The 24,145-nt window shown below is 44.5% G+C and overlaps 1 protein-coding gene across 14 annotated transcripts in view; it reads left to right on the top strand.

Moving 5' to 3' along the window:
- Positions 1-24,145, top strand: part of LOC123593423 (transducin-like enhancer protein 4) — a 142,479-nt gene that overhangs the window by 113,408 nt on the left and 4,926 nt on the right. For 13 of the 14 annotated variants that reach the window (XM_045469185.1, XM_045469188.1, XM_045469187.1 and 10 more), the window contains 9 exons: positions 5,165-5,284; positions 6,989-7,042; positions 7,995-8,147; positions 9,411-9,543; positions 9,820-10,013; positions 10,523-10,599; positions 20,081-20,330; positions 21,400-21,647; positions 23,972-24,119. In XM_045469185.1, the coding sequence (XP_045325141.1) occupies positions 5,165-5,284; positions 6,989-7,042; positions 7,995-8,147; positions 9,411-9,543; positions 9,820-10,013; positions 10,523-10,599; positions 20,081-20,330; positions 21,400-21,647; positions 23,972-24,119 (1,377 nt within the window). The remainder of the gene's footprint in view (positions 1-5,164; positions 5,285-6,988; positions 7,043-7,994; positions 8,148-9,410; positions 9,544-9,819; positions 10,014-10,522; positions 10,600-20,080; positions 20,331-21,399; positions 21,648-23,971; positions 24,120-24,145) is intronic. The other variant, XR_006710310.1, reaches the window with a different exon arrangement.

Here is a 24,145-nt window from a genome sequence, read left to right on the forward strand (position 1 = left end):
TGAGGGCTAGTGCTACACAGATGCCAAGAATAATCCTTATGTGAGGCTCCAAATAGAAGGTCCACACCAGCTCTGTAGTAAATAGCATGCAGTTCTCCGTCATAGTGCCGAGTTGCTGCTGCTGAGGGGCTCAGTTCTCTGTCTGGGACCTTGCCTTGTACTTCTTTACGTAGGTTCTTTCTCCTAGTCCTCAGCGCAGCCCAGTGAGGAAATGGGCGGGGTGTTCTTGTCCCAGACCACAGAGAGACAAACTGGGCAGCATCCCCAGGGCTACACAGCTATTAAGTGGAAAACTCTAGACTCAAATCCAGACAGGCAGTCTGACTCCAGACAGATGCTATTGCCTGCTAGTAAAATCTGTGCTACCTGTTATTAAAATTAGCTAATTGTAACAACACTATTTCTTGGGGGTTTTTGGGGGGCGGTGGTGTGCTTTATAGAACTCTTTGTCATACATGGTCGTCTTTGAAGTGGCAGAGGAGTAAAGGTGAAGGGACGGGGCCATCCATTTCAATTGAGGGACGTGTCTGTTTTCCATCTGACTTGGTCAGTAATAACCTTAGTAAAGTCTTGGTTGGGTTTCAAACCAGGATCTATCATTTTTGTCATTTGAAGATAAAATATGATTTATGATGTTAGGAGTAACTTCTTGTAAAGCTTACCTTTTGCTTCCAAAGCAATTGGGATCTCCATATCCTAAGACTTACAGATTTTTATTATTTTTTCCCCTGGTTTTTTGTTTGCCTCCTTCCTTTTCTTTCCTTAAACATCTACTTTGTTCTTTTTAATATCCCAACACAAGTGTTTTGTTTTTAAAAATACAGAGCTTTTGGGACGCCTGGGTGGCTCATTCGGTTAAGCATCCGACTTCAGCTCAGGTCATGATCTCACAGTTGATGAGTTCGAGGCCCACGTCAGGCTCTGTGCTGACAGCTTGGAGCCTGGAGCCTGCTTCAGATTCTGTGTCTCTCTCTCTGTTCCTCCCCCGCTTGTGCTCTGTCTCTCTCTCAAAAATAAATAAAGATTTTTAAAAAAAATTAAAAATACAGAGCTTTTTAGTAAGCATTCACATTTAAGGTATTTTGCCTGAGAGGCAAAAAGGCCACTTTTTCTGATTGTTATGACCCTCCTTAATGAATTTGCTGATACATTCACATGATCAAACGGTAATGAGAAAATGTTTCTGAGTTTGTAGATTTATACAGAGTCATGATGCAGCTCCAGTAAGTTTCCTGTGTAGCAAGCTAGGGGAAATCTAATGTAGGTAAGCTTGTAAAGTAGTGATAGAGAAACAGAAGTACTTCGTAATGAAAGCATGACTTTGTCTTTACAAGTATTTATTTAATTCCTCCCGTTCACATGCTCAGCAAAGATCCAAGAGGCCTTCCAGTGGCAGAACGGTGGTGTAAGATTCGTGATGGCAGTCTGTGCCAAGTCCAATTTGATTCCAGAGCAATTACGTTATTGGAACATCGCGGATTGCTCCGGTGCCCATTGTGTAGCTTAACCTTTAAATGCTAGTGATAATTAACTACTTTATCCTTCTACCAGGAGACTCCAACATATAACTCTGTTCTCCAGTAAAATTCACAAATAAAATACTGCCCACAGAGCCAGAAACCAGCCAGTTAAGTAAAGCTGTCTGTACATGTATGTCAATAAGTAAGTATAAAGCATAAAGATAAATAAACATTACCATTTAAGTATTGATTTTTAAGAAAGCATTTCATAATTGTTTAAAAATCAATTTTTCCTTTCGGACAAAGTGGAAATGACTTTATCAGTAGAGGATCTCAGAATCAAAAGACTCAGATTGTTGATAATCATGCACACGTAGGTTTTTTTTCTTTCTTTTTTTTTTTTGTAAGATATCACATGAGTCGGATGAAGGCATGTGGGAGTAGGTAGAGGAGTAGAGATGAAGGAGACACAGAACTTCCCTGCTGCTAATTCCAAGGGGCGTCACTGCTCAGCTCTCACTGCAGTGAATGGTTTCTTGTGGAACCGTCCAGCCTAGTGGTCTTCTGAAAGGGAATGTGTCACTTGAATTTTAGGTTAAGATTGAGGAGCACAAAAGTGATATTTGCTCATTGATGTTCAAAAACATTTCTGGGCAGTTCTCTGCTGCTCACTGTGCCGGGGGCCCCCACCCCCAAGTAACCCACAGACCGTGGTGGGAAGTAACCTTGTAAACAAATAGCCACATATTGATTGCGAGGGCTCTACTCACTGGGTGAACAAAGTGTTAAGGGAACAAAGAGGAATTGAGTGATTAATTCTGCCTGCCAGTGTCTGAGCGAGCTTTAAAAGGTGACATTAGAGCTGGTTCTTAAGAATGAGGATTTCAACAGAAAGATACCAAGGGAAAATGGGCATTCTCATAAACCAAGAAAAAAGGCTACAGATACAATGAAAATGCACAGAGCACTGGGCAACACCAAGCTCGTGGCGCTGAGGTCTAAGGCCAGGGCTCTGGTTTAAGGGCATGGACTGAAGGGCTTTGGAAACAGCCACGCTCAGATATGGGATTTTTGTTTTCCCCTAAGGATAGTGGGAAACCATTTGTTGTTTTTAAGGAAGACTGAGAAGTGGTTGAATCTCTCTTTGGGGAAATACGAACCCCAGAAATGTGGAGGATAGACTGGAGACAGGGGAACTAGATATGGGGTTCTGACATTAAATATGGTAGGTAGTGGCTCACAGATGATGTTTGCAGGCATGATTTTAGTGGAGTAATGGTCATAAAAACCTAGTCATGGTGTGAAAATAAAGCAGAAGCATTGAACCGAGTCTTTACAGCTTAGGAACGAGGGTTGGAACTGAGTGGAAATACGTGAAAATGAAGCAGTCCAGTTTTAAAAATTATTTGGCTTCTAATGTTTTGTTTCAGCCTTCCGCCTTACTGAGTAGCACGTGCCATCTTTTCTGCCATTAAGCTTAAGGGTGAATGAATAGGGATAGTTACAGGGTTTGATGCCTACAATTTATTGCATTCATTGAAAACGCTGAGAGAGAATGCCAAAGGAAGGAAGGGTTTAGAGATACCCAGCCCTGTCGTTGGGAACCCACTCACTGTCCTTCTCGTCTTCCTTTGCCACCAAACCCCTATCCCCTCTCCTTCCTGCCTTTGAAGCTGGTGGTGGAGTTGCCATCAGCACAGCTGACCACTAGGGGGTGGTGTCTTGGTAGAGATACTGGCGGGGGAGGGGCGGTGGGGGGGGAAGGAAGTTAATTGGTTTTCCTCTAACAACACACTTTGAAAGTTTAGCCACAGAAGAAAATGTGGCCTTAAGGTTCAGAGGAAGTGAAATGGAATACAGGGCCACAAGTTCTGGATATCACACTCCCTCCCCCATAGTTAATTTAAAAGCCCTTATAAATGTGTATCTTTTTTTCTTTTTAAGTTTATGTATTTTGAGAGAGTGCATGAGCTGGGGGACGGGCAAAGAGAGAGGGAGAGAGAGAGAATCCCAAGCAGGCTCCATGCTGACAGGCGCTCCAGTGTTGTGTATCTTTATAATACCATCAGACTAAGATAAAGGAGAAAAAAGTACAAAGGTTAGTTTTATATGAGAAGAGTAAAAGTTATCAATGAGGAAGAGCTTTACGGAACAGTTTCCTGAATTGATTCAGATGGCAAGGCGGAGATATTCTGGTGGAGATTGTTTGCTGTTCCTAAAACTTGTTTTCTTAACTCCAAATGTTCTTTCCACCATCCAGCCTGGGTTAGTCTAGTGCACAGAGCCCTGTGCTGGTGCCCTGATGAAGGACTTGGCTTCTCTGGCCTTTACGACCTACCCTCCACAGGTCAGCCCTGCTCCCTCTCTCACACCTCACCTTCGTGTCTAGCTAGCTCCTGTTTGGTCTGTCTGGAGCTGAATCACTAGCCAGTTTGTAAGGTTGCTTCCCGGTTCCATTGACACTTTCTTCATTTCTTCATATCTGGTTTTAGGCTGTCATACTCTCTAAATATGCCTCCCAGTAGCCACCTGGCCTCAATGGCAGACACATCCATTCTCTGTGCTTTCAGTGCTTATTTTTGACGTGTGGGCCTCCTCCACCTGGGACCTCTTTGGAAGGGCAGAAATGACGGACATCACCTGAACCCATACGGGTCGCTCCCGACCGTGTTCCCAAGAGGGAGGGACTGTCTTTCTCTGTTACCTGGTCCTAATGGGGGTTCCAGGGTTTCCAGAGATTAAAAAAAAAAAAAAAAAAAAAAAGAGCAGGCTTATGAAAACTGTAGGAGTCAGAAAGGAACAAAGTGAATTTTTGCAGATGTTTTGTTTCTGTTCTTATTACTTGCCACTCTGAATCTTCCATGCCCACAAGACAAGGGACGAAGCAAAATTCTGTAAATAGGACCTTCGTGTCACATGATCACCATTTTTGGGTGCTCAAATGCCCAAAGAGTACCTCTCTTCCCTTTCCTTTGAAGATGTACTAATTTTTCTCCAGGTTGAACTCTAATGTATTCAGTGTTTCTGTAATGGCTTAAGATGCTTCCCATCAGCCAGCAAACTTGGTGGGGGTGGGGGTGTGGCTTGCCTTTTTCTTCCTTCCTTTTCTTCTTCTTTTTTTAGTGTTTGTTTATTTATTTTGAGAAAGAGAGTGCAAGTAGGGGAGGGGCAGAGAGGGAGACAGAGAGTCTCAAGCAAGCTCCTAACTGTCAGCACAGAGCCCGATGCGGGGCTCAAAGTCAGGAACTGTGAGATCATGACCTGAGCTGAAATCAAGAGTCAGATGCTTAACCAACTGAGCCACCCAGGTGCCCCATTCCTTTTTTTTTTTTTTTCCTATCCGCTTCCTTTCTCACTTTTCTAAAGATGCTTTGCCAGTGTAATCAACATCTCCTTTGGACCAGACCCCTTCTGTCTTCTGGATTTGCTGTCCCTGCCTCCTTTTTTATTCCTTGGCTCCCTCTGCCACGTCTCTACACGGTTTGTTCCTTTTATCCCTCATTCCCTTTTCCATTTCTCCTTGGTTTTCTCTCTACACCTCTGTTGCCTTCTTCCTTTCACCTCCTGCCTTCTCTCCTGTCTCCTCCTAACAGTTTTGCAAGTGTATACTAATGAAGAAGAGGAACATTAAGTCTTAAGTGACTGAAGAACTCACTGTTAAAGGGATGGTCATTTCTCAAAGCTGCTTTCTTTTCTAACTCCAGAGTTCTTCAGTATCCCCATCAGCCAGTTTCCGAGGTGCCGAGAAGCACAGAAACTCCACTGACTACTCCTCTGATAGCAAAAAGCAGAAAACTGAAGAAAAGGAAATCGCAGCTCGTTATGTAGGTTCATTCACCTTTGCTTTGGGGGAGGCCAGTTTATTCTGCTTTTTATCAGCAGCTATTTTACCCTTTGACTGTTATCAACCACAATTAGAACACAAGAGAAAAAAAACATCTACTAGGAGAAGAAGCTAGTGATTGCATTTATAGCTGGATCTCAGTGGGCTCGCTGAAGTCCTCTGTGCGTGCAGGTCCGTGCACACGTGTCGTGAGTGAACACAGTGCTTTATCTGGAAGCTAATAGAAGACATCTTAGGTGTTCCATAATATCATTTCTATAGATGTATTTACTTCCCTCTGTGTATTTCAAGGTGGCTGGATTTTCTTTGGTCAACTAGAAATGTTAGGGAAAAATATAAAATCATAGAAAACCTGGTAAAATGCCTAAAATGAATTTGTGCTAAGGAATAAAGCAGGTTTTGTTGACTATAACTTGCAGAGGCACCCAAATGTGTGTCCAGCATGGGTGAAGCTCATTTTTCTTCGGTGACTGGCCCTCCAGGGCACGTAGTGAAGGGAACAAGCTGGATGGCACTGGGGCGGATGCAGGCAGTCCCCTCTCTGCCCACTGTGGAGCTGCCGTGCAAGACTGTAGGCCTCAAAACAAGGCTGCAAGCTTGAATTCTCATGTGACATCTCCCAATTTTATTATTTATTTATTTATTTATTTATTTATTTATTTAAATATAATTTATTGTCAAGTTGGCTAACGTACAGCGTATACAGTGTGCTCTTGGTTTTCGGGATAGATTCCCGTGATTCATCGCTTAGGTACAACCCCCAGTGCTCATCCCAACAAGTGCCCTCCTCCATTCCCATCACCCATTTTCCTCCTCCCCCGCAATCAACCCTCAGTTTGTTTTCTGTATTTAAGAGTCTCCTATTGTTTGCCTTCCTCTCTGTTTGTAACTATTTTTTCCTCTTCCCTTCCCCCATGGTCTTCTGATAAATTTCTCAAGTTCCACATGAGTGAAAACATTTGATATCTTTCTCTGACGGACTTATTTCACTCAGCATAATACTCCAGTTCCATCCACAGTGTGGAGGTTCCTCAAAAACTTAAAAGTAAAACTACCCTGTGACCCAGCAATAGCACTACTAGGAATTTATCCAGAGGATACGGGAGTGCTGATTCATAGGGGCATATGTACCCCAATGTTTATAGCAGCACTTTCAACAATAGCCAAATTATGGAAAAAGCCCAAATGTCCATCAACTGATGAATGGATAAAGAAGATGTGTGTGTGTGTGTATATATATATATATATATATATATACACACACACACACGAGGGAATACTATTTGGCAATGAGTAAGAATGAAATCCCAATTTTAAAAGAGTAGCTACTTACCCACAAAAACACTGAGAGAACAAATCACACACAACTATAGGCTGGATTTAGCCGGCTGTGCTAACTTCTGCTCTGGAGTAACAAGCAAGCCATAAGCTTCAGTTTGTTGTGTGTTGTTTTGGTTTTTTGTTTTTTTGTTTTTTTACCTGTGAAGCGGAATCATCATATTACCTCCCTTATAACATCACCATGAGGATTAAAGAACATAGTACGTCGTTAAGTGTTTAGCCCCGTTTGGCGCCGTTCATTTTTGTAAGATGTGAGGAATTAGTCTGGACTCATCTAGGGTAAATCTGTCCTTTGTGCCTGTGCACTGGGGAAGGAGGTAATGCTTGTCCATTGTCAATGCAGGACAGCGACGCTGAGAAGAGCGACGACAACTTGGTGGTCGACGTTTCCAATGAGGTACGTTCAACCTCCTGCTCTCACCCGCTGTCCCAGTGACTCATGCCCAAGCAGTTAGTGTGCACAGTGTGTGCCTAGTTTCTAAAGGGACCCGCTTTTTGTTTACGTGAAAAATTTATGCATTACTAGTTTTCTGTCTTAATCTTTTTTGTATTGCTGTTCTTTTCCATGAAGTATCAGTGCCTTTTGCTATCACTATGAATGCACACCAGACCTCTGTGGTCAGCCTGCAGGTCTCGCGGACAGGCAGCTTGCAGATGTATAGGGTACTGATTCTTGTTTTCAAGAAGTACAGCTGACCCGGGGACAATGCAGGTGGTGGAGGGGGTGTTCAGGGGCGCCAGCCTCCTGCATATTAAAAGTCCACATATAACTTGCCCTTTTTTTTTTTTTTTTTTTTAATTTAAGTATATAGTTAGCCCACAGTGTTCTATTAGTTTCAGGTGTACCACGTAGTGATTCAGCTAGTCTACACATGATGCTGCCATGTAGAACTTTGGTTCCCCCAAAACTTAGCCTGCTTTTGACCTGCAGCCTTACTGATAACATAAACAGTCGATTAACACATATTTTGTGTTTTATATGTGTTACATACTGTATTCCTACCATAAAGAAGCCGGAGGAAAAAAATGTTAAGAAAATCATAAGGAAGAGAAAATGCGTTTATAGTACTGTACTGTTATTTATCCAAAAAAAAATCTGCATATAAGTGGACCCACACAGATCTGCCCCCATGTTGTTCAAGGGGTGACTGTACTATAAATCTTGTATTTTCTTTGAGCTCAGTTCCAGGTGTTTTCTTGAGCAACTTGGTGAGTCTTTTATTATCTATTACAGAACATTGTGCACTTCCCCATGCTCTCCGCTGGAGACGTCCACACCCAAGTACTCCAACCTTGTAAATGTGCCATCCTGCATTAATGCCCTTGATGTCCTTGATGTTCCTTTGTAGGATCCATCTTCCCCTCGAGGGAGCCCAGCACATTCCCCGAGGGAGAATGGTCTGGACAAGACGCGCCTGCTCAAGAAAGATGCCCCCATCAGTCCAGCGTCTATCGCATCCTCCAGCAGCACTCCTTCCTCCAAATCCAAAGAGCTTAGCCTTGTAAGCTGGTCTTCGTCATCTTTCTCGGCGTTGCCTCTTTAGAGATGGTTGGCTTTGATTATTTTGAAAATTTTCTATTTTTCATATTTTTCTATAGAACTCTTATTTCTAAACATATATATATATATATATATATATATATATATAAACATACATAGATTTTTTTTTTTCTACCGGGTATTCAAATTTAATCGACAAAAGTACTTTTGGAGCAGAATGGGTTTACTGACTTACCAGTGATAGATGTGTGTTTTATGACTCTTTTTGCAAGGATAGGGGAGGGATATGGGGAAATTGAGTGAAACGTGTCTTAGGGAAGATGAAGAAATACACTCTGGGGTTACAGGGATGGTTTTGTCACCTATGGTTTACGGTAAATTTCGTTTTTGGCTTAGATGTGATTTTGTTGCTAGCTTTGTTTGAATTACCAAGCTATATACGACTGCAATAATTTTCCCTTCCTATCTAAGAAGTAATCTGTCATTTACAAAAGTCTACCTTGACTTACACCACAAATCATGGATGCAAAAATGAAACTGCAAGTCAGGATAATCTCTCCATACCCCCTTCTTCTGTGGCTGTGTAGTTAATTGCATTTTTTGTGTAGTATGTCTTCCTTTTTCCTCACCAGTTATTTCCTTGTAACATAACATTAAAAAAAAAAAAAAGACAAATTCAGTTTTCATCTAACCTCTGAGTTTACAGCTAAAGGAAAGAAAATTCCTCAGTGTGTCCGCAACCTAGGGGATGTGTCTGGCACAGGGCTATATTAAGTTCTTTTTTTCTGTTGTTTCCTCTTGGCCTTCTGGCCTTCTTGTATTGGCAACTCCTCTGTGCTGATCTCTGTGACAGTTCAGGCTTGGGTCTGTTTTAATGGGACCCGTTAGCCAGGAAACCTTGTGACGTGAGCAGTCCACCAGGAACCCAGCTCAACCAGCTTTAAATCAGAGCAACCAGCAAGTGGTCGGTTACAGTCAGGACATCACGATTTGTCAGCGTCTTTCTGGCTCAGACCAGTTTCCTAGAAATCATCTACTCTGCCCTAAATTCGGCTTCAGTTTACGTCCTCCTGAACATTGGTTTTATGAACTCGGTGAACTCTTTTTGTTTGTTGGTTTGCTCCTTTTAATTATGAAAGTGAAGGCCCAAGCTGAAGAACCTTTTCCATTTTTTTCTTCCTTCTGATTTGCCTTTTTAAATGTTTAACGTCATTGTTAAAACTGTGCTCTAATTGCCACTATATTCTATTCCATCTCTTGTTAGAATGAAAAATCTACCACTCCTGTTTCAAAATCCAATACCCCTACTCCACGAACCGATGCACCCACACCAGGCAGTAACTCCACTCCCGGATTGAGGCCTGTGCCTGGAAAACCACCAGGAGTCGACCCCCTGGGTTAGTAAGAAGAAAGGTTTTCTGTATATTTATGCTTCTTGTTTTTAAAGAAGTTAAAGCAATTTAAAGAGTACAGTACCTTCAGAGCAGTAATGACCAGCATTGTAAGGTTGTTAGAATTATTTAATCTGAACCTTGATGCCTTTTGGCTTTTGAGAATATTACAATAAGCTCATTTGAATCCTGGCTCCTTTAACGTGTGTATTAACATTTTACTAACTTACTGTTATCTGTGTTCTTGGTTTTTCTCTTGCCTCCTTCCGTTTCGGTCTGTAGCCTCAAGCCTAAGGACCCCGATGGCAGTCCCTTGTCCATACCCAACCCCGTTTGGGATCGTGCCCCACGCTGGGATGAATGGGGAGCTGACCAGCCCAGGCGCCGCCTACGCTGGGCTGCACAACATTTCTCCACAGATGAGCGCGGCGGCCGCTGCTGCCGCCGCCGCCGCCGCCTACGGGAGATCCCCAGTGGTACGTGTGTGGCCCTTACAGAATCAGGCTCTTCCTCAGCCCGTAGGATTGCCAGACAGATTTGTGAACGTGGTCTATATAAGTGGAGGTATTTGTAAGGGGACCTGTCATACTTGTAAATTAAACTACATGCAGTTCTGTCGTGAGATCCATTTTCTTTCCTAAGGTGAGGAACTGTCTTTGTTATTTTATGTTTTCTTTTAATTTTAAACCCCCAAGAGCAGAGCAAATAATAATGAATGCAGTGGAACCCTTTGTTTCCATCATAAGCTTCAAAACTTACACAAATAATTTTTTTTCATGTATGGTTCACCCCCCCGCCCCCCCGATACATTACCACTAAAATCATAAACATCCTCTCTTTTCCCCAGTAGATGTTGCTGCATATATATTTTTAAAATCCTATTTTAAAGGCTGTGTTCTCCCAGGATTTAGGGAGGTAGCGGGTAGGCTGAGATGAGTTAATGTAACTGTGCTTGTTTTTGTTGTCTTGCCTGGGAAAATTGCAGGTTGGGTTTGACCCACACCATCACATGCGCGTGCCAGCAATACCTCCAAACCTGACCGGCATTCCGGGAGGAAAACCGTGAGTACCCCTGTGCCTCGTGCCCACTGGGCCCCGGGCCCCTGCCTGCCCTTCAGACTGAGCACTGCTAGGCAGTGTGGGGGAGTTCTTGAGGCTCACGCTTTTGCCTTGCAAAGAATTTTCCATTTTCTCTTCACCCAAGGAAAGCAGTAATGAGGTGGGGTTTTGTATTTTCAATTTAAAATCTGGAGCTTCTAATATGGAAATGCAAATTACCGAAGCATCTCCAGCAGTCAGGTCTTCTCCACGTCTGTTACTGAATTCTTTTGTTGCCTTGAAAAAAAGCGTCTTATGTGCAAACCTGGATGCTCACAATTTGAGCGTGTTGGGAAAAGATGTGCCAAACTTCAAAGGCTGTGAAAAGAGAGAAGTGTGGTCTTATGCTCAGTTGTGTTTGTGGAAAAGGTGGCTCGCTCATTTGGCTTCTTGTCCCGTGAGCGAGGTATTTGTAGCATCCGTATTCACAGGCCCCTTGAGTTACGAAGGCAAAACGCACACATCGGTTTTTCTGGCCTCTTGTGTGTTCTACTCTCTCGCCTTATCTCATTCCACGTCCTTCATTTCAGTCCAGCGTAGCTTTTTCTTACTACCTGTGCACGGTTCTCTCTGCTCTCTGGCTTCGTCTTCCTGGTACAAAGACTTTACTGTGAAATAACACTGGCTCCTTCCTTAAAATCGCAGCCTGCTTCCTCCGTCCTCTCTTTGGGAAGCATCCCCGCGGACCCTCCCCGCCTTATCAGTCACATGTGTGTGTTTACTCTCACGGCTCTTTCCGCTGGCCGCCTCTCTGACGCTCCACGCCGTGCACACGCTGCTTCCCCAGGCTGCTGCTTTCTCACAGCCCTCTCCTGTCCACACATGACCCTCCGTAGCAGCTAAGTCCCTTCTCCCAGAGGCTTTCCTGGTGGCTTGCCTGCCTCGGGGCATTTGCTCTTACTGGAAGGCCTGCAGTGCTTTTTCTGTGGCTTATGGTCTCAACTTCAAGTGTCTGCTGAAATGTCACTTATTAGAGCGTTCTGCCCTGACAGCCCTATCTAAAATAGCATCCATCGCTCCCTTACTCTCCCCATCACTGTTCTTTTCAACTGCTTGCCTTTTTTATGCTTGTCTGTAGGCATCATCTGCCTCTCCCTGCTTGAATGGAAGTTCCGTGAGAGCAGAGCAGAACACTTTACTCTTCAGTTACGGAAGCAGTTCCAGTGCCTGAAATGGTACCTGGTTCCTAGTTGGTGCTCACAGTGTATAGTTTTTAAATGAGTGAATGAATGGGGGTGCGGGGGAGAGAGAGAGCACAAGTGGGCCAGCCGGTCTCTTTCTTCTCTGATCTCCCATTGCTTCTTTATTCACTCCTGTACACTCAGGCACTTAGTTTTCACCTTGTTTCCCATGCGTAATTTACTTCTGTCCAGATCTGTGCTAAACTTCCCTGTTGCATCAGACACAATGCTGGCTCCATAGCCAAGTTGCTCCGTAAATATTTGACTGATTAATAAGGGAGGCAAAGCAAATTAGACTTTGAGTTCCCTGAGAATCGAAGGTATAAATACCCATTACCATAAAATTCTGTGTGCCTGCCTGTGTTCTGCAAATAGTTGTTGACTGACTTACAAGTCTTGTTGACTAAGAACTCTGATGTATTTGAAGGTGAAAATTTGGTGTATTTCAAGCAGTGACTAAATAACAAGGTCATAGGATTAATCAAATAACTCCAGTACCTATGAGTTCCATATGAACCCACGGAGATGGGAGAGGTTTTTGTAGGGAAAAGGTGTGATCCCAGGTTCAAGTACCGCACAGTCACCACTTAGTTAACTAGCTGTTGCACCGGAGCTGGAGTATCACCATGGGAACAGAAGAGCTGGTTCTTCTTGGCTCAGCTGCTGCCCAGGGGCCATGGCGGGGAGACAGAGGTGTGTCAGGAGTATAGAAAGAAGATGACCGTCTTGGTTTAGGTTTGGGCCGTTGGAACCACTGTCGAGTTAGAGCTAATCTGATTGAGGAGGAACTTCAGAGCCTTAAGCTGGGCTCCTTTCCTTCCCCTCATTTTGATTCTTAGCATTGTACAATTGTTGGGATCCTTTGGGGCAGACTGATGGGTTTGAGGATGGTTGTGAAGTTTTGTTCCTGGGGGTGATAGAGCCACATCTAATGCAATTGGCAAATGACATTAGGAGTCCCAGAGAGAGCAAGGTGTGGTCAGCAGAGCGAGTTGTAGAGTGTGACAGATGAAAATTTGAATTCTTACTCTGCCAGTGGGCAACCTTGGGATAGTTGGTTAACTTTGTGAGCTCATCTGTAAACCAGGGGTGGCACCTCCCTGACAGGCAGGGCGTAAGGATGGAATAAGATAAGATGTTGTATGTTTAGCACCGTGTTTGGTATAGGGCCGCTGTTCAGTCCGTTGCAGCATCATTTCCTGGTTAGCTTTGCCCCAGGGTATTATCAGTTTCTCAGCGGCTTCTGCAGTAGAACATATTGTAGCGGGCAGAAGTGGCCCAAGATGATTAGATTGAGTAAATTAGACTCCACATCCCTGTCAGTTGGTGCCTCTTTATACAAGAGGGCGTCAAGACATGTAAATTCACGTTCATTTATGCATAGAGAGATAATATATTTTTATTACAGATTTTTTACCGAAGAAATGATTGTAACAATTAGGTGGCTCTTCAGATCTTAGGGTACAGAATTGTGAAACTTTGTTTTGTGCTTATTTTTCAACAGAAGCAGCTCATATTTTTGTGCTAGAGCACAAAACATAATAAATCACCTAAAGGCTTTTCCCCCTACCACACACACAAAGTAAATGGCCTTTCTCCAGACAGACTTAAAACAGTCGTGTATCTCTATCCTAATTATTTTTACAGAATGAGTTGCTAGATGTTATCAAAAGTTATAATTAAATGCATGTTCCAAACTAATGAATAAAGTAGCTTTTCTCGAATAATTCACATTGGGTCCTCTTGTCTATTCTGGTGAATTCGCAGGAGTTCCACTCAATATGTAATTAGAACGACAACATAGTTTAATTTCAACATAAGCCCAAAACGGACTTTTTCCCTCACCTGCTACTTGAAGGAGACATCTGTAAATATATACAACTATTCAGTCAAAACCATAGTACTAATTATATCATGAGGTATGGCATGTAATGTAGCCGTGACAGAAGACCTCAGGTCTGTGGGTTTTAGGCTGCTCACAACTCAGAAATCTTTCCCTGTTGTTGTATTTGTTTGTTTTTATAAAAGCAGGCTTTTTCAAGATAGGAACAATGCTTGACACACAGTAAGCCACCAACAAGTATTTGTTGGTCGGCTAACGTACTAGTGGGTTCATATGCTACTTAGAACCTGATTTTCTGTCATACTTCATAAAGTTCAGTGGCCAGACCTTTTGTTGTGAGTTCAAGGCCTAGTCCTGTGTTGTGAGACCTTGGAAACTTGAAGTGTTGCAACGTATGAGAAAGATAAGTGCGCAGTTACAGAACTGGGCCTTTTAGAGAGGGTCAGGGAGGTGGGGGTGGGAAGGCCAGGGACCTTCTTTAAATATGCTGCTTTTTCCTAGAAAGATAGTGATTCGGATTAAATAGCATCTTCAGTGCACAAGTTTTAAAAAGAGCCATTTGCAGATGCCTTGATTGTTCGAAGTATATAGTTCTGTCAGAAAGTCCAAGCTGCTTCTGTTCTCCTTACAGTCTTCCTTAGCCATTCTTAGTTCTTAGTGCTTTTGCCTGCTGCACACACATGTGCGTATGCGTGTGTGTGTGTGTTTTGGAAGAGTGTGGGTCACCATATTCTCTGGTGCCCTGTACCCTCTCCCTCCGGCCCTACGTTGCTACTTAATGGCCGGACATCTCGGACATCTTGAGTGTGTTATTCACACTTCAAGTTCATCGTATCACGATGCTTCCCCACACTGGGTCTTCCTCCCGAATTGCCCATCAGGACTACTGGCATTCTGGTTCTTGTTTCCTAAGCTCAGAAACTCAGTTATTGGCTCCTTCCTCACATCTCATTCATTATGTCCTACAGAATTTTATATCCGCTGTTACTTTTAGTGTGGTTTCCTTAGCCTAACCTAGTTCAGGTCCCCCACTGCCTTGCATCTAGATTATTGGAATAATTGTCTCTTACTTCTCCTACCCATGTGTTCCTTGCTATCAAATTTATTCTGTCAGTTGCCCCAGTGATGTCCTACCTGTTCTCGCTCCAAAAACCCTGTGGTGAGGGGTGCCTGGGTGACTCCATCGGGTAAGTGTCCAACTCTTGATTTTGGCTCAGCTCATGATCTCACGGTGGTTGAGAGCAAGCCCTGTGTTGGGCCCAGTGCAGAGCATGGAGCCTGCTTGGGATTTTCTCTTTCCCTCTCTCTCAAAATAAAAAATGAACTTTAAAAAAAAGAAAAAAAAAGAATTCAGTGAATTCTGTTTGTCGAGTTGTCAGGCTGGCATTCTAGGCCCTCCCCTTTATAGCGTTAGGTGTCGATACATTGAGTTTCTATACATATAGATACATATCAATATATATACACATATGTACACATTTGATCAGACTGTACTCGGGCCAGCTCCCTCAACCACTCCTCTGTGTAATCATTATTAAATAAATGAATCCTTGGGGGTGCCTGGGTGGCGCAATCGGTTAAGCGTCCGACTTCAGCCAGGTCACGATCTCGCGGTCTGTGAGTTCGAGCCCCGCGTCGGGCTCTGGGCTGATGGCTCAGAGCCTTGGAGCCTGTTTCCGATTCTGTGTCTCCCTGTCTCTCTGCCCCTCCCCTGTTCATGCTCTGTCTCTCTCTGTCCCAAAAATAAATAAATGTTGGAAAAAAAAAATAAATTTAAAAATAAATAAATAAATAAATAAATAAATAAATAAATAAATAAATGAATCCTTGGATTAAAACCAGTCCAGGAATTTCCATCATTGTACCTTATCCTTTTAGAGCCCTTGCTCTCTGCTATTTCCACCCCCTGGAGTTGTTTTTCTGTCTTCCTCCCTCTTTGGTGAGATCCTTCCATTCCACAAAACCCATGTGTACTACCGTGTCACTATTGAAATGTCAGCTTTGTCTTTTCTTTTTGAACCACCACAAAACCTCGTATTTCTTATCTTCCGCCTGGTATTGTGGTCACTTCTATGCTTTTCTCGTCATACTTCCTAGATTAGAAGCCCCTAGTGGGCAAGACCAGTGCCTTCCCTGATTTTGTATTCTTAGCATGATGTCGGTATCCAAGCATGTGGCTAAACGGTCCTTACTGATGAAATTAATGAGACAGAGAAAGAATAGTGCTTCAAGCCTGGGTTTCTCTGAGTTTTAGAAAGATTGGCTTTCAGTACACATTTCAGTATACTTTGCTAGCTACACATCAAAGAGTTTGTTGAAATCTGATAAGTGTGTACTAGAGTTTTATTGTTTCCAGTCTTGAGTATCTTACGTGTGCTAACAGCAAACAGACGACCACATTATATCTTTAACACAGGTAGGTTCTTGAAATTCTTATTAAAGGATCTCCAGGAACATAGTAGGTGCTCACAGAGTGGTCGCGGTTGAGTTGAAGAATGTCCTATCAAAAACCTCAAAAGAAGTTGTGTGCCTAGTTTCTTAACTATTTTAATTCTCAAAGCTCTTTAAAAACCATTTAGTGATACTAGAGAGGAGAGAAGGGATGGCTTTTCAAGTAAATTATCATTAAGAATGTATAACACCATCTAAACTTGGAATAACCTTCCCCTGCCTTCTTTTAAGATTTAGTCTTCATGACCTCTTTAATTGCTAAATCAATTAGCCTTTTCCTCCTTTGTCATTCCTCAGAATCTCAGCCTTTCTCTCCAAGTATTGCTGCCTTTCCCTCCTTGCCTGATTGACACCCAGCTCTCTCCCAAGGGGAGCCTCTCTGAGGGGATGCCCCTTCATTTGTTTCATATCCCAAAATCCTCAGGGCCAGTGGTGGGGTAATAAAGGCTGTCATCACCCCACACCCCTTGCAGTGTGTTCTAGAACCGAACTCCTTTACCTTTTTGGGAAAACTCTAACCCTTCCAGGCTTGTGCCATTGGATTGTACCCTCCCCCCCTTCCACTTCGTTGGGGGATTTTCCCAGTTTATTAAAGACTGGACCCTTGGCTTAGGGTCTTCCTCCACTTGGAACCTGCCATCATCCCAGGCGACTCTGGTGTTCACAAGGTCAACCCCCAGTAACCTCGTCTCGTGGCTTGGACCATGTCCCCTCTAGCTTCTCCCTTTGAGTTCAGTTACCTACTTGTAGGATCACAAGGAAGATGTCGTCCCTGCCCCTCCCTGTGTCATCTCCGGAGTCCCAGTGTCCCATCCAGCACACCCTTCTCTACCTCCACCTGGCCAGAGTGATCTTTTGCGTTGCAAATCTGTTCCCAGCTGTCTCACTGTCTCCCAAACCCTAGCCACTGGCTTGTCCCTTAGATCACTGCACAGAACTCCTGTCTGGTTTCCCTTTTTCTATTGTGCCCCCTACAATCCGCTCCTCACCCAGCAGCCAGAACAGCACTTGAAAACATTAACTGAATCCTGTCACTCCTGCCCCTGAGTCTCCTGTGACTTCCCCTTCTGCCCAGAATAACACCCACACTCCTCTTCACAGCCTGCCGGGCCCTTTTTAACGCTGCCCTCTCGTCTCCAACCTGCCCCTCTCCACTGAGTACACTCGAGCATTCCCACTTGGTTCTGCTTCAGAGACTGTGTCTTGTTCCTCTTCCTGGCATGTTCCCCCCTCGATGTGTGTAGGGCCTGTGTCCTTCCTTCATGTCTGTGCTCATATGCTGCCCCAGACCTGTGCAGCTCATGTGTATGTGTGTGTGTGTGTGTGTGTGTGTGTGTCGGCATCTGATGGAATCTGAGGTTACTGATTTATCTCCTTATATATGATGTCTGCTTTCCATTCTAGATGTGGGCCTGGAGGATAGGGACTTGGTCTACTTTATTCACCTCTGATTCCCCAGCACCTGATAGCACCTGGTTCATACTAGGCACTTAATTAATAGTTTCCGAGTAGATAATAAGCATTCGGTCTCACTCTGGCCTTCATGTTTGTCACACACCTCCTCACACCGTCTTCTTTACACCATTTCCTCACTCTGTCAGATTGTCACGGTACCATGCACTTCCACTGTTCATAGCATTGACCATCTAACATTTTAATATTTCTTTATGTGAATATCTCATTAATGAACCTGCCCCTCTGCCTACCTGCCGCCCACTCTCCACAGGCTGTAACCTCAGGAGAACCGGGGATATGGCTTTTTTCTTTCTGTTGTAACCCCAGTCTGGCCAGCATGGTGCTTGGTGTGCTGGGGTACACAAGAAGTACGAGTTGAGGGGCCCCTGGGTGTCTCCGTTGGTTAAGCATCCAACTCTTGTTCTCAGCTTAGGTCATGATGTTGTGGTTCCTGAGTTTGAGCCCCATGTCGGGCTCCGTGCTGTCGGTACAGAGCCTGCTTGGAATTTTGTCTCTCTCAAAATAAAGAAACTTAAAAAGTCCGTGTTGAATGGTTGAATCTCTTTGATTGACCATCCTCTCCTCCCCGACCTTGATCATCTCTCTCAGTTATCCACGTCTCTGACTGCTCTTGCTGGTCAAGGTTCTGTAGACGGAAGCATTCCCTTAGGTCCTGCATGTAGTCTGTTGACTGCGTAATCTGCCGCAAGATTATTGTTTCTGTTCCCTTAGTTTCAACTGTCACTTTTAGTCGATAAGCACGCACAGGGGCGCCCGGGTGGCTCAGTTGGTTAAGCGTCTGACTTCATCTCAGGTCATGGGCTCACAGTTCGTGGGTTCAAGCCCCACTTAGGGCTCTGGGCTGACAGTTCAGAGCCTGGAGCCTGCTTCAGATTGTGTCTCCCTCTGTCTCTGCTCCTGCCCTGCTTGCGCTCTCTCTCTCTCAAAAATAAACACTAAAAAAAAAAAAACTTAATGCGTTGTCCTTCTAACCTAACCTCTCTCCTGAATCACATTACTTGACTTCCTTCTGAGTTGTTAGGGTTCCTGACTGCCCTCACGTTAGAGAAAACCAAACCATTTTCCTCCCTGCGTGCATACCTTTCAGTCATGATTCCCTGACACTTGACTGATGTATCGTGGGCTACCTAAGTCATCTGGGTTCCAAGCTTTAGAGCCCTCCTCAGTACTTCTCTCTCGGGTTGCACGTCCTGTGTATCTCCCAAGTCCTTTTGATTTGACAAGGCAATGTCTTCTGTCTCTTGTCTTCCTAGTTTCCTGCTTCCTTCCCCCTCAGCAATCTGACCTACTACTTTTCTTCTACAACCCAGTCCTGTGCCTTTCTCTGTTGTTTACAGAGAAAGAAAAAGCCCTCCACTACCTGGCACCACATCTTCCACGGCCACATGTTCGCATCATCCTTTCTGAGGACACTCAGGGCCCCTCAGTAATGGGCTGCATTTTGATGAATTTAGGTGACTAGCCTGTAAATTTTTGTATTGAGGAACCATAAACTGGCTTGATTCTAAAACTTCCCTGATCGGTCCAAGCTCCAATCCTTTGTGTACCCACAGACGCTTTCCCTGGGTACGTCTTTCGTTAACTTCTTTCTATAAACAGAGCGCATTCCAAAGCTTCACGCCAAAGTAGAATGACATAATTTCCAAAATGAGCTATCGCCTGTGGTAGAGGATGGGTCCAGCCCTCTCCCCCCAGCCCCTGCTTCGCAGTAGCCTCACTGAGGTGCCCTTCCTAACCTCTGCACCCTAAAAACAGGGGTGTGTTGAGGGAGATGTTCTAACTTAAGTTGTATTTTGGAACCAAATGCTTTCCCATATAGAGCTTTTCCTGGAAATGAACTAGAAAAGGAGCTGCTGATAGGCGCTCACAAGGTCGGCCTCTGTGGTGGTCACATAGGGTGCCTTTTCAGGTTCCAGCTCCCTTGGGAATTACTTGAATTAGTGATGGTCAAGTCTGTGGTTTGTGTGTAGGGCACGTAGGTCATTTCACAACGTAGGCCTAGATGCCCTTAACTCCTTAAAGCTTGATAACTTGGGCTTATTGATCCCCATTAGTAAACCACTTGATCGAATTGAGAGACAGGCAGAATCTTCTCACAGGCTTCTGAATGACCCATAGCAGAGAGCAGTGCAGGTTTGCTGAGCACCCTGAAGGAGTAGGTGTTATGCTAGACGTTGGCTGTCCTGTTTAATTCTCCAGGAAGTATGGGTAGCATGCTCCCCCTTTTGAAGTTTAAAACTGAGGTTCAGAAAGGCTAAGTAACTACGTAAGTCACACAGCAGCTAGTGAAGGGTCGGCCTGAGAATTTGATCATAGAGCTAGCTCTGTGACTCTGAAAATGATGTTCTTTCTACTATAGTAGGTAAATATGATTTCTTTGCAAATCACAAGTAGCACTACAAATGTTTTATTTTTCATCTCGTTACGTCGATCAGTTAAGTAACATTTTTTGCATTCCCCTCTTCCTATTTTTTTCTCCTCCCCACTACCATAGAGCATACTCCTTCCACGTCACCGCGGACGGTCAGATGCAGCCCGTCCCTTTCCCCCCCGACGCCCTCATCGGACCCGGCATCCCCCGCCACGCGCGCCAGATCAACACCCTGAACCACGGGGAGGTGGTGTGCGCGGTGACCATCAGCAACCCCACGAGACACGTGTACACGGGCGGGAAGGGCTGCGTCAAGGTCTGGGACATCAGCCACCCCGGCAACAAGAGCCCCGTGTCTCAGCTCGACTGTCTGGTGAGCGAACTTGATGCGGAAATAGGATGGGACAGTGAGAGACTTGGGTGTACAAGCAGCACACAGAGTTGATCTCAAGTGGGTAGTTGTCCTCACCGCTTGGTGGCCTTTCGCGTGGAGGTTCAGAGTGCTGCTGAGGAGGCATCTTTTAGTTCCCCGGGGCAGAGTCAGCAGGTCTTGGTGGCACGTGCCCCAGGACAGCTTCCATTCACCCGGTCCAGTGCACGGGCACCGACCCGCCACCTGCTTTCCTGTCTGGTAAGGGAGGTGAGGAAAAGTCGAAGCCCGGGAGGGTTTCTGTGAGCATGCCCCTGGCTCTCTCAGTCTGTCACATTGTGAGACGAGACTAGAGAACCCCCTTAGCTGTCTCCTGGGCACCTGCCCCTGTGTTGTGTTTGAAACCTCACTTGGACGTTCTTCCTTAGACCGGCGGTAGCGCTCTCGCCGCAGTGCAGTGTTAGGTCTGCGTCACATGCCTGACGCACACAGCATTCCCAGAGCCTAACGAGCTGGAAGGGGCCTTTTTTTTCCTGTCCCTTAACAGTCCTTGATGGGGTCTTGCCCCCGGTTGATGATGCTTGATCAGCCCCGGCCGCCCGTCAGCCAGCTAACGCAGGCCGGAAGGGAGGAGACTCCACGTCTCTGACCCCTGACCCTCTGGCGGTGTCAGGAGGACCTTTCACTGGCCAGGTGGAGTGTGCCAGGGGACCCAGGTCCCCAGATGTGGCTGCTCCGGGATTGTGAGGGCCCCCGCATTGTGTGCATGTGTCTTTGTGTGCAAATGACTGAGGCAGCTGGGTGATTTGGTGGTGGTGGGAGTTGGGTCTAGATCTTTGCATTTTCATGCTAATTAAGATTAAATATCTCAGCACTAAATTTGTAGATCAAGTTTAAGTACTTCCCTAATTTCATGTAATTTTCTAGCATTAATCCACTTTATCATTGTCATAAGTAAAAATGGCTCATTAAAACCAGGAGGGAACACAATACTTTTATGGATTTCTGCTCTCATGTTAATGCTGTTTTCCTTTCCCCATGAGTGATCTCTTGATGGTTTTTGTCTCTACAGAACAGGGATAACTACATCCGTTCCTGCCGATTGCTCCCTGACGGTCGCACCCTCATCGTGGGAGGGGAAGCCAGCACTCTGTCCATCTGGGACCTGGCGGCTCCGACCCCGCGCATCAAGGCGGAGCTGACGTCCTCGGCCCCTGCGTGCTACGCCCTGGCCATCAGCCCCGACTCCAAGGTCTGCTTCTCGTGCTGCAGTGACGGCAACATCGCGGTCTGGGACCTGCACAACCAGACGCTGGTGAGGTGAGTCGGCAAGATCTCTTACCAGGGCATGAGGGGAGCTGATTTTACCACTCTGGGCCAAAGAGCTGTGTGCGTCTAAAAAGATGAAATAACAATTATCGTACTAAAAAGTGTTAGGAACAGGTCTCTTTTAAGATGCTGGAAACAAATTAGTAATGTAGAATCCTATTTTCTACACTTCTGATCTTAAAAAATGAGGGCTTGTTTTCTTTCTTTGCTTTTTTTGGATGTTGTCCTGAGCATCACCAAGTTGGGTTTTTAAAAAATGAGGTCATTTTTACATAATTAATGTACATAATTAATGTACATAATATTCCCATGACCTCATGAGCTCGTTAGACATCTGTAATTTGCCATCTGTGCTTGCTAACCAGCCATTATTGTGGATAGACACTCACTGAGAAGATTCACAGCACATGACACTGTCCTTTGTGCCACGTGTAGCCCACACATTCATTCGTTCAGCAGATAACCGTCGAACACCTACCATGGGCCCAGGCTTTGTGCTACTTGCTCTGAAATGGTCTAGATTATCTGTAGTCCCATGTTTGAGGATGGATAGATGCACTGAGATGTCTGTTTTAAGAAGTGAAATTGTATAGGGTTGGCGTTGATAGGTAAAGCCCTGAAATGAGTCTCCAGATGTCAGCACCCACAAGAGCAGGAAGCAAGAGGTGTGATCCGCCGAAGGGTGTGAGAGGATTGTAATCAAGCCTAGCTGTGAGTTCGAGGGAGTGTGTCAGGAGAAGAGGCCTCCACTGTCCATCCGTCAGATATTTTGCAGGACTGAGCTCTAAGTATGATTCCAAAAACAAAGTAGTCGTCATTTGTTTCATCTTGGGTAAGGCTCTTACAAGAAATTGCTTCTAATCTCTCCTTCCCCCAGTGTCTTTTGTACATTCCACCAGCTCCTGGGGCAGCTGAACCACACTGCGTTTCTTTCCATGTGCCTTATCTGAGAGCATGGCCGTTTTTCTTACGTAGCCTCGTACAGTTGCATTGTTGTGCCCTGGCAAAATTCGCTCTGCTGCTCCCTTCCCCTCCTCGTAGCTTTTGTAGAAGGGAAGATGTTCCTGACTTCTTAAATTCTTTCCTTCGGGGGCGCCTGGGTGGCTCAGTCGGTTAAGCGTCCACCTTCAGCTCAGGTCACGATCTCACGGTTTGTGACTTCGAGCCCCCAGTTGGGCTCCATGCTGACAGCTCAGAGCCTGGAGCCTGCTTCGGCTTCTGTGTCTCCCTATCTATCTCTCTGCCCCTACCCCTGCTCATGCTCTGTCTCTTTCTCTCTCAAAAATAAATAAATGTTAAAAAATTTTTTTTAAATTCTTTCCTTCATATCACAATGATATAATAGATCTTAAAGTATTTTTGGTTAGTGCATATACATGTAGCTCTGTGTTTTCTTTTGTTTACTTCTGTTGGAGATTTTTTTCCCCATTGGTTATATTAATCGTTTTTTGGTATGAAGAGTACTTCCTAAGTATTCAGAAATAAAAAGTGCAGGAAATACAACATCTTAACTAAACTTCAATCTATGTATATGCTTTATTATTACTTTGAATAATTAGAAAATACAGTAAATCCAAATGAAATCTATAAGACTGGCAATGATATTGATCCCTGAGGAATTCTAAATTTTTTTATTGAAGTATAATTAACATTCAGTGTTATATTAGTTTCAATATGCAAAATAATGATTCACCAGTTACTAAGTGCTTATCATGTAAGTGTACTCTTAGTCATCTTTGCTTATCTGTCCCCTCTCCCACCTCCCCTCTGGCAACCACCAGTTTGTTTTCTAGGAGTCTGGTTTTTGGTCATCCTTTTTTTTTTTTTTTTTTTTTTGTTCATTCGTTTCTTAAATTCTACATATGAGTGAAATCATATGCTGTTTATCTTTCTTTGACTTATTTCACTTAGCATTATACTCTAGCTCTATCCATGCTGTTGCAAATGGTAAGGACTTTTTTATGGCTGAGTAATACTCTACTGTGTATCTATACCACGTCGTATCCATTTATCAGTGGACACTTGAGCCGCTTCCGTATCTTGGCTATTACAAATAATGCTGCAATCAACATAGGGGTGCATACATCTTTTTGAATTGGTGTTTCCTTGGGTAAATACCAGTAGTAGTAGAAGTACTGAATCATATACTGTTTCTACTTCTGATTTTTTGAGGAAGCTCCGTACTGTTTTCCACGGTGGCTGCACTGACGAACTCCTGAGTTGAGTTCACCTAAAAACTAACTTTTCAAACTCTGAGTTGAGTTCACCTAAAAACTAACTTTTCAGGGGTTTTCACTCCATTTTGACATTTTCAGGCAATTCCAGGGCCACACAGATGGGGCCAGCTGTATTGACATTTCTAATGATGGCACCAAGCTCTGGACGGGCGGCCTGGACAACACGGTCAGGTCCTGGGACCTGCGCGAAGGGCGGCAGCTACAGCAGCATGACTTCACCTCACAGGTCTGGTCTTGTGCCCGTGACCTTTT

Source organism: Leopardus geoffroyi, chromosome D4, assembly GCF_018350155.1.
Source record: "Leopardus geoffroyi isolate Oge1 chromosome D4, O.geoffroyi_Oge1_pat1.0, whole genome shotgun sequence".
NCBI classification, from domain to species: Eukaryota; Metazoa; Chordata; class Mammalia; order Carnivora; family Felidae; genus Leopardus; species Leopardus geoffroyi.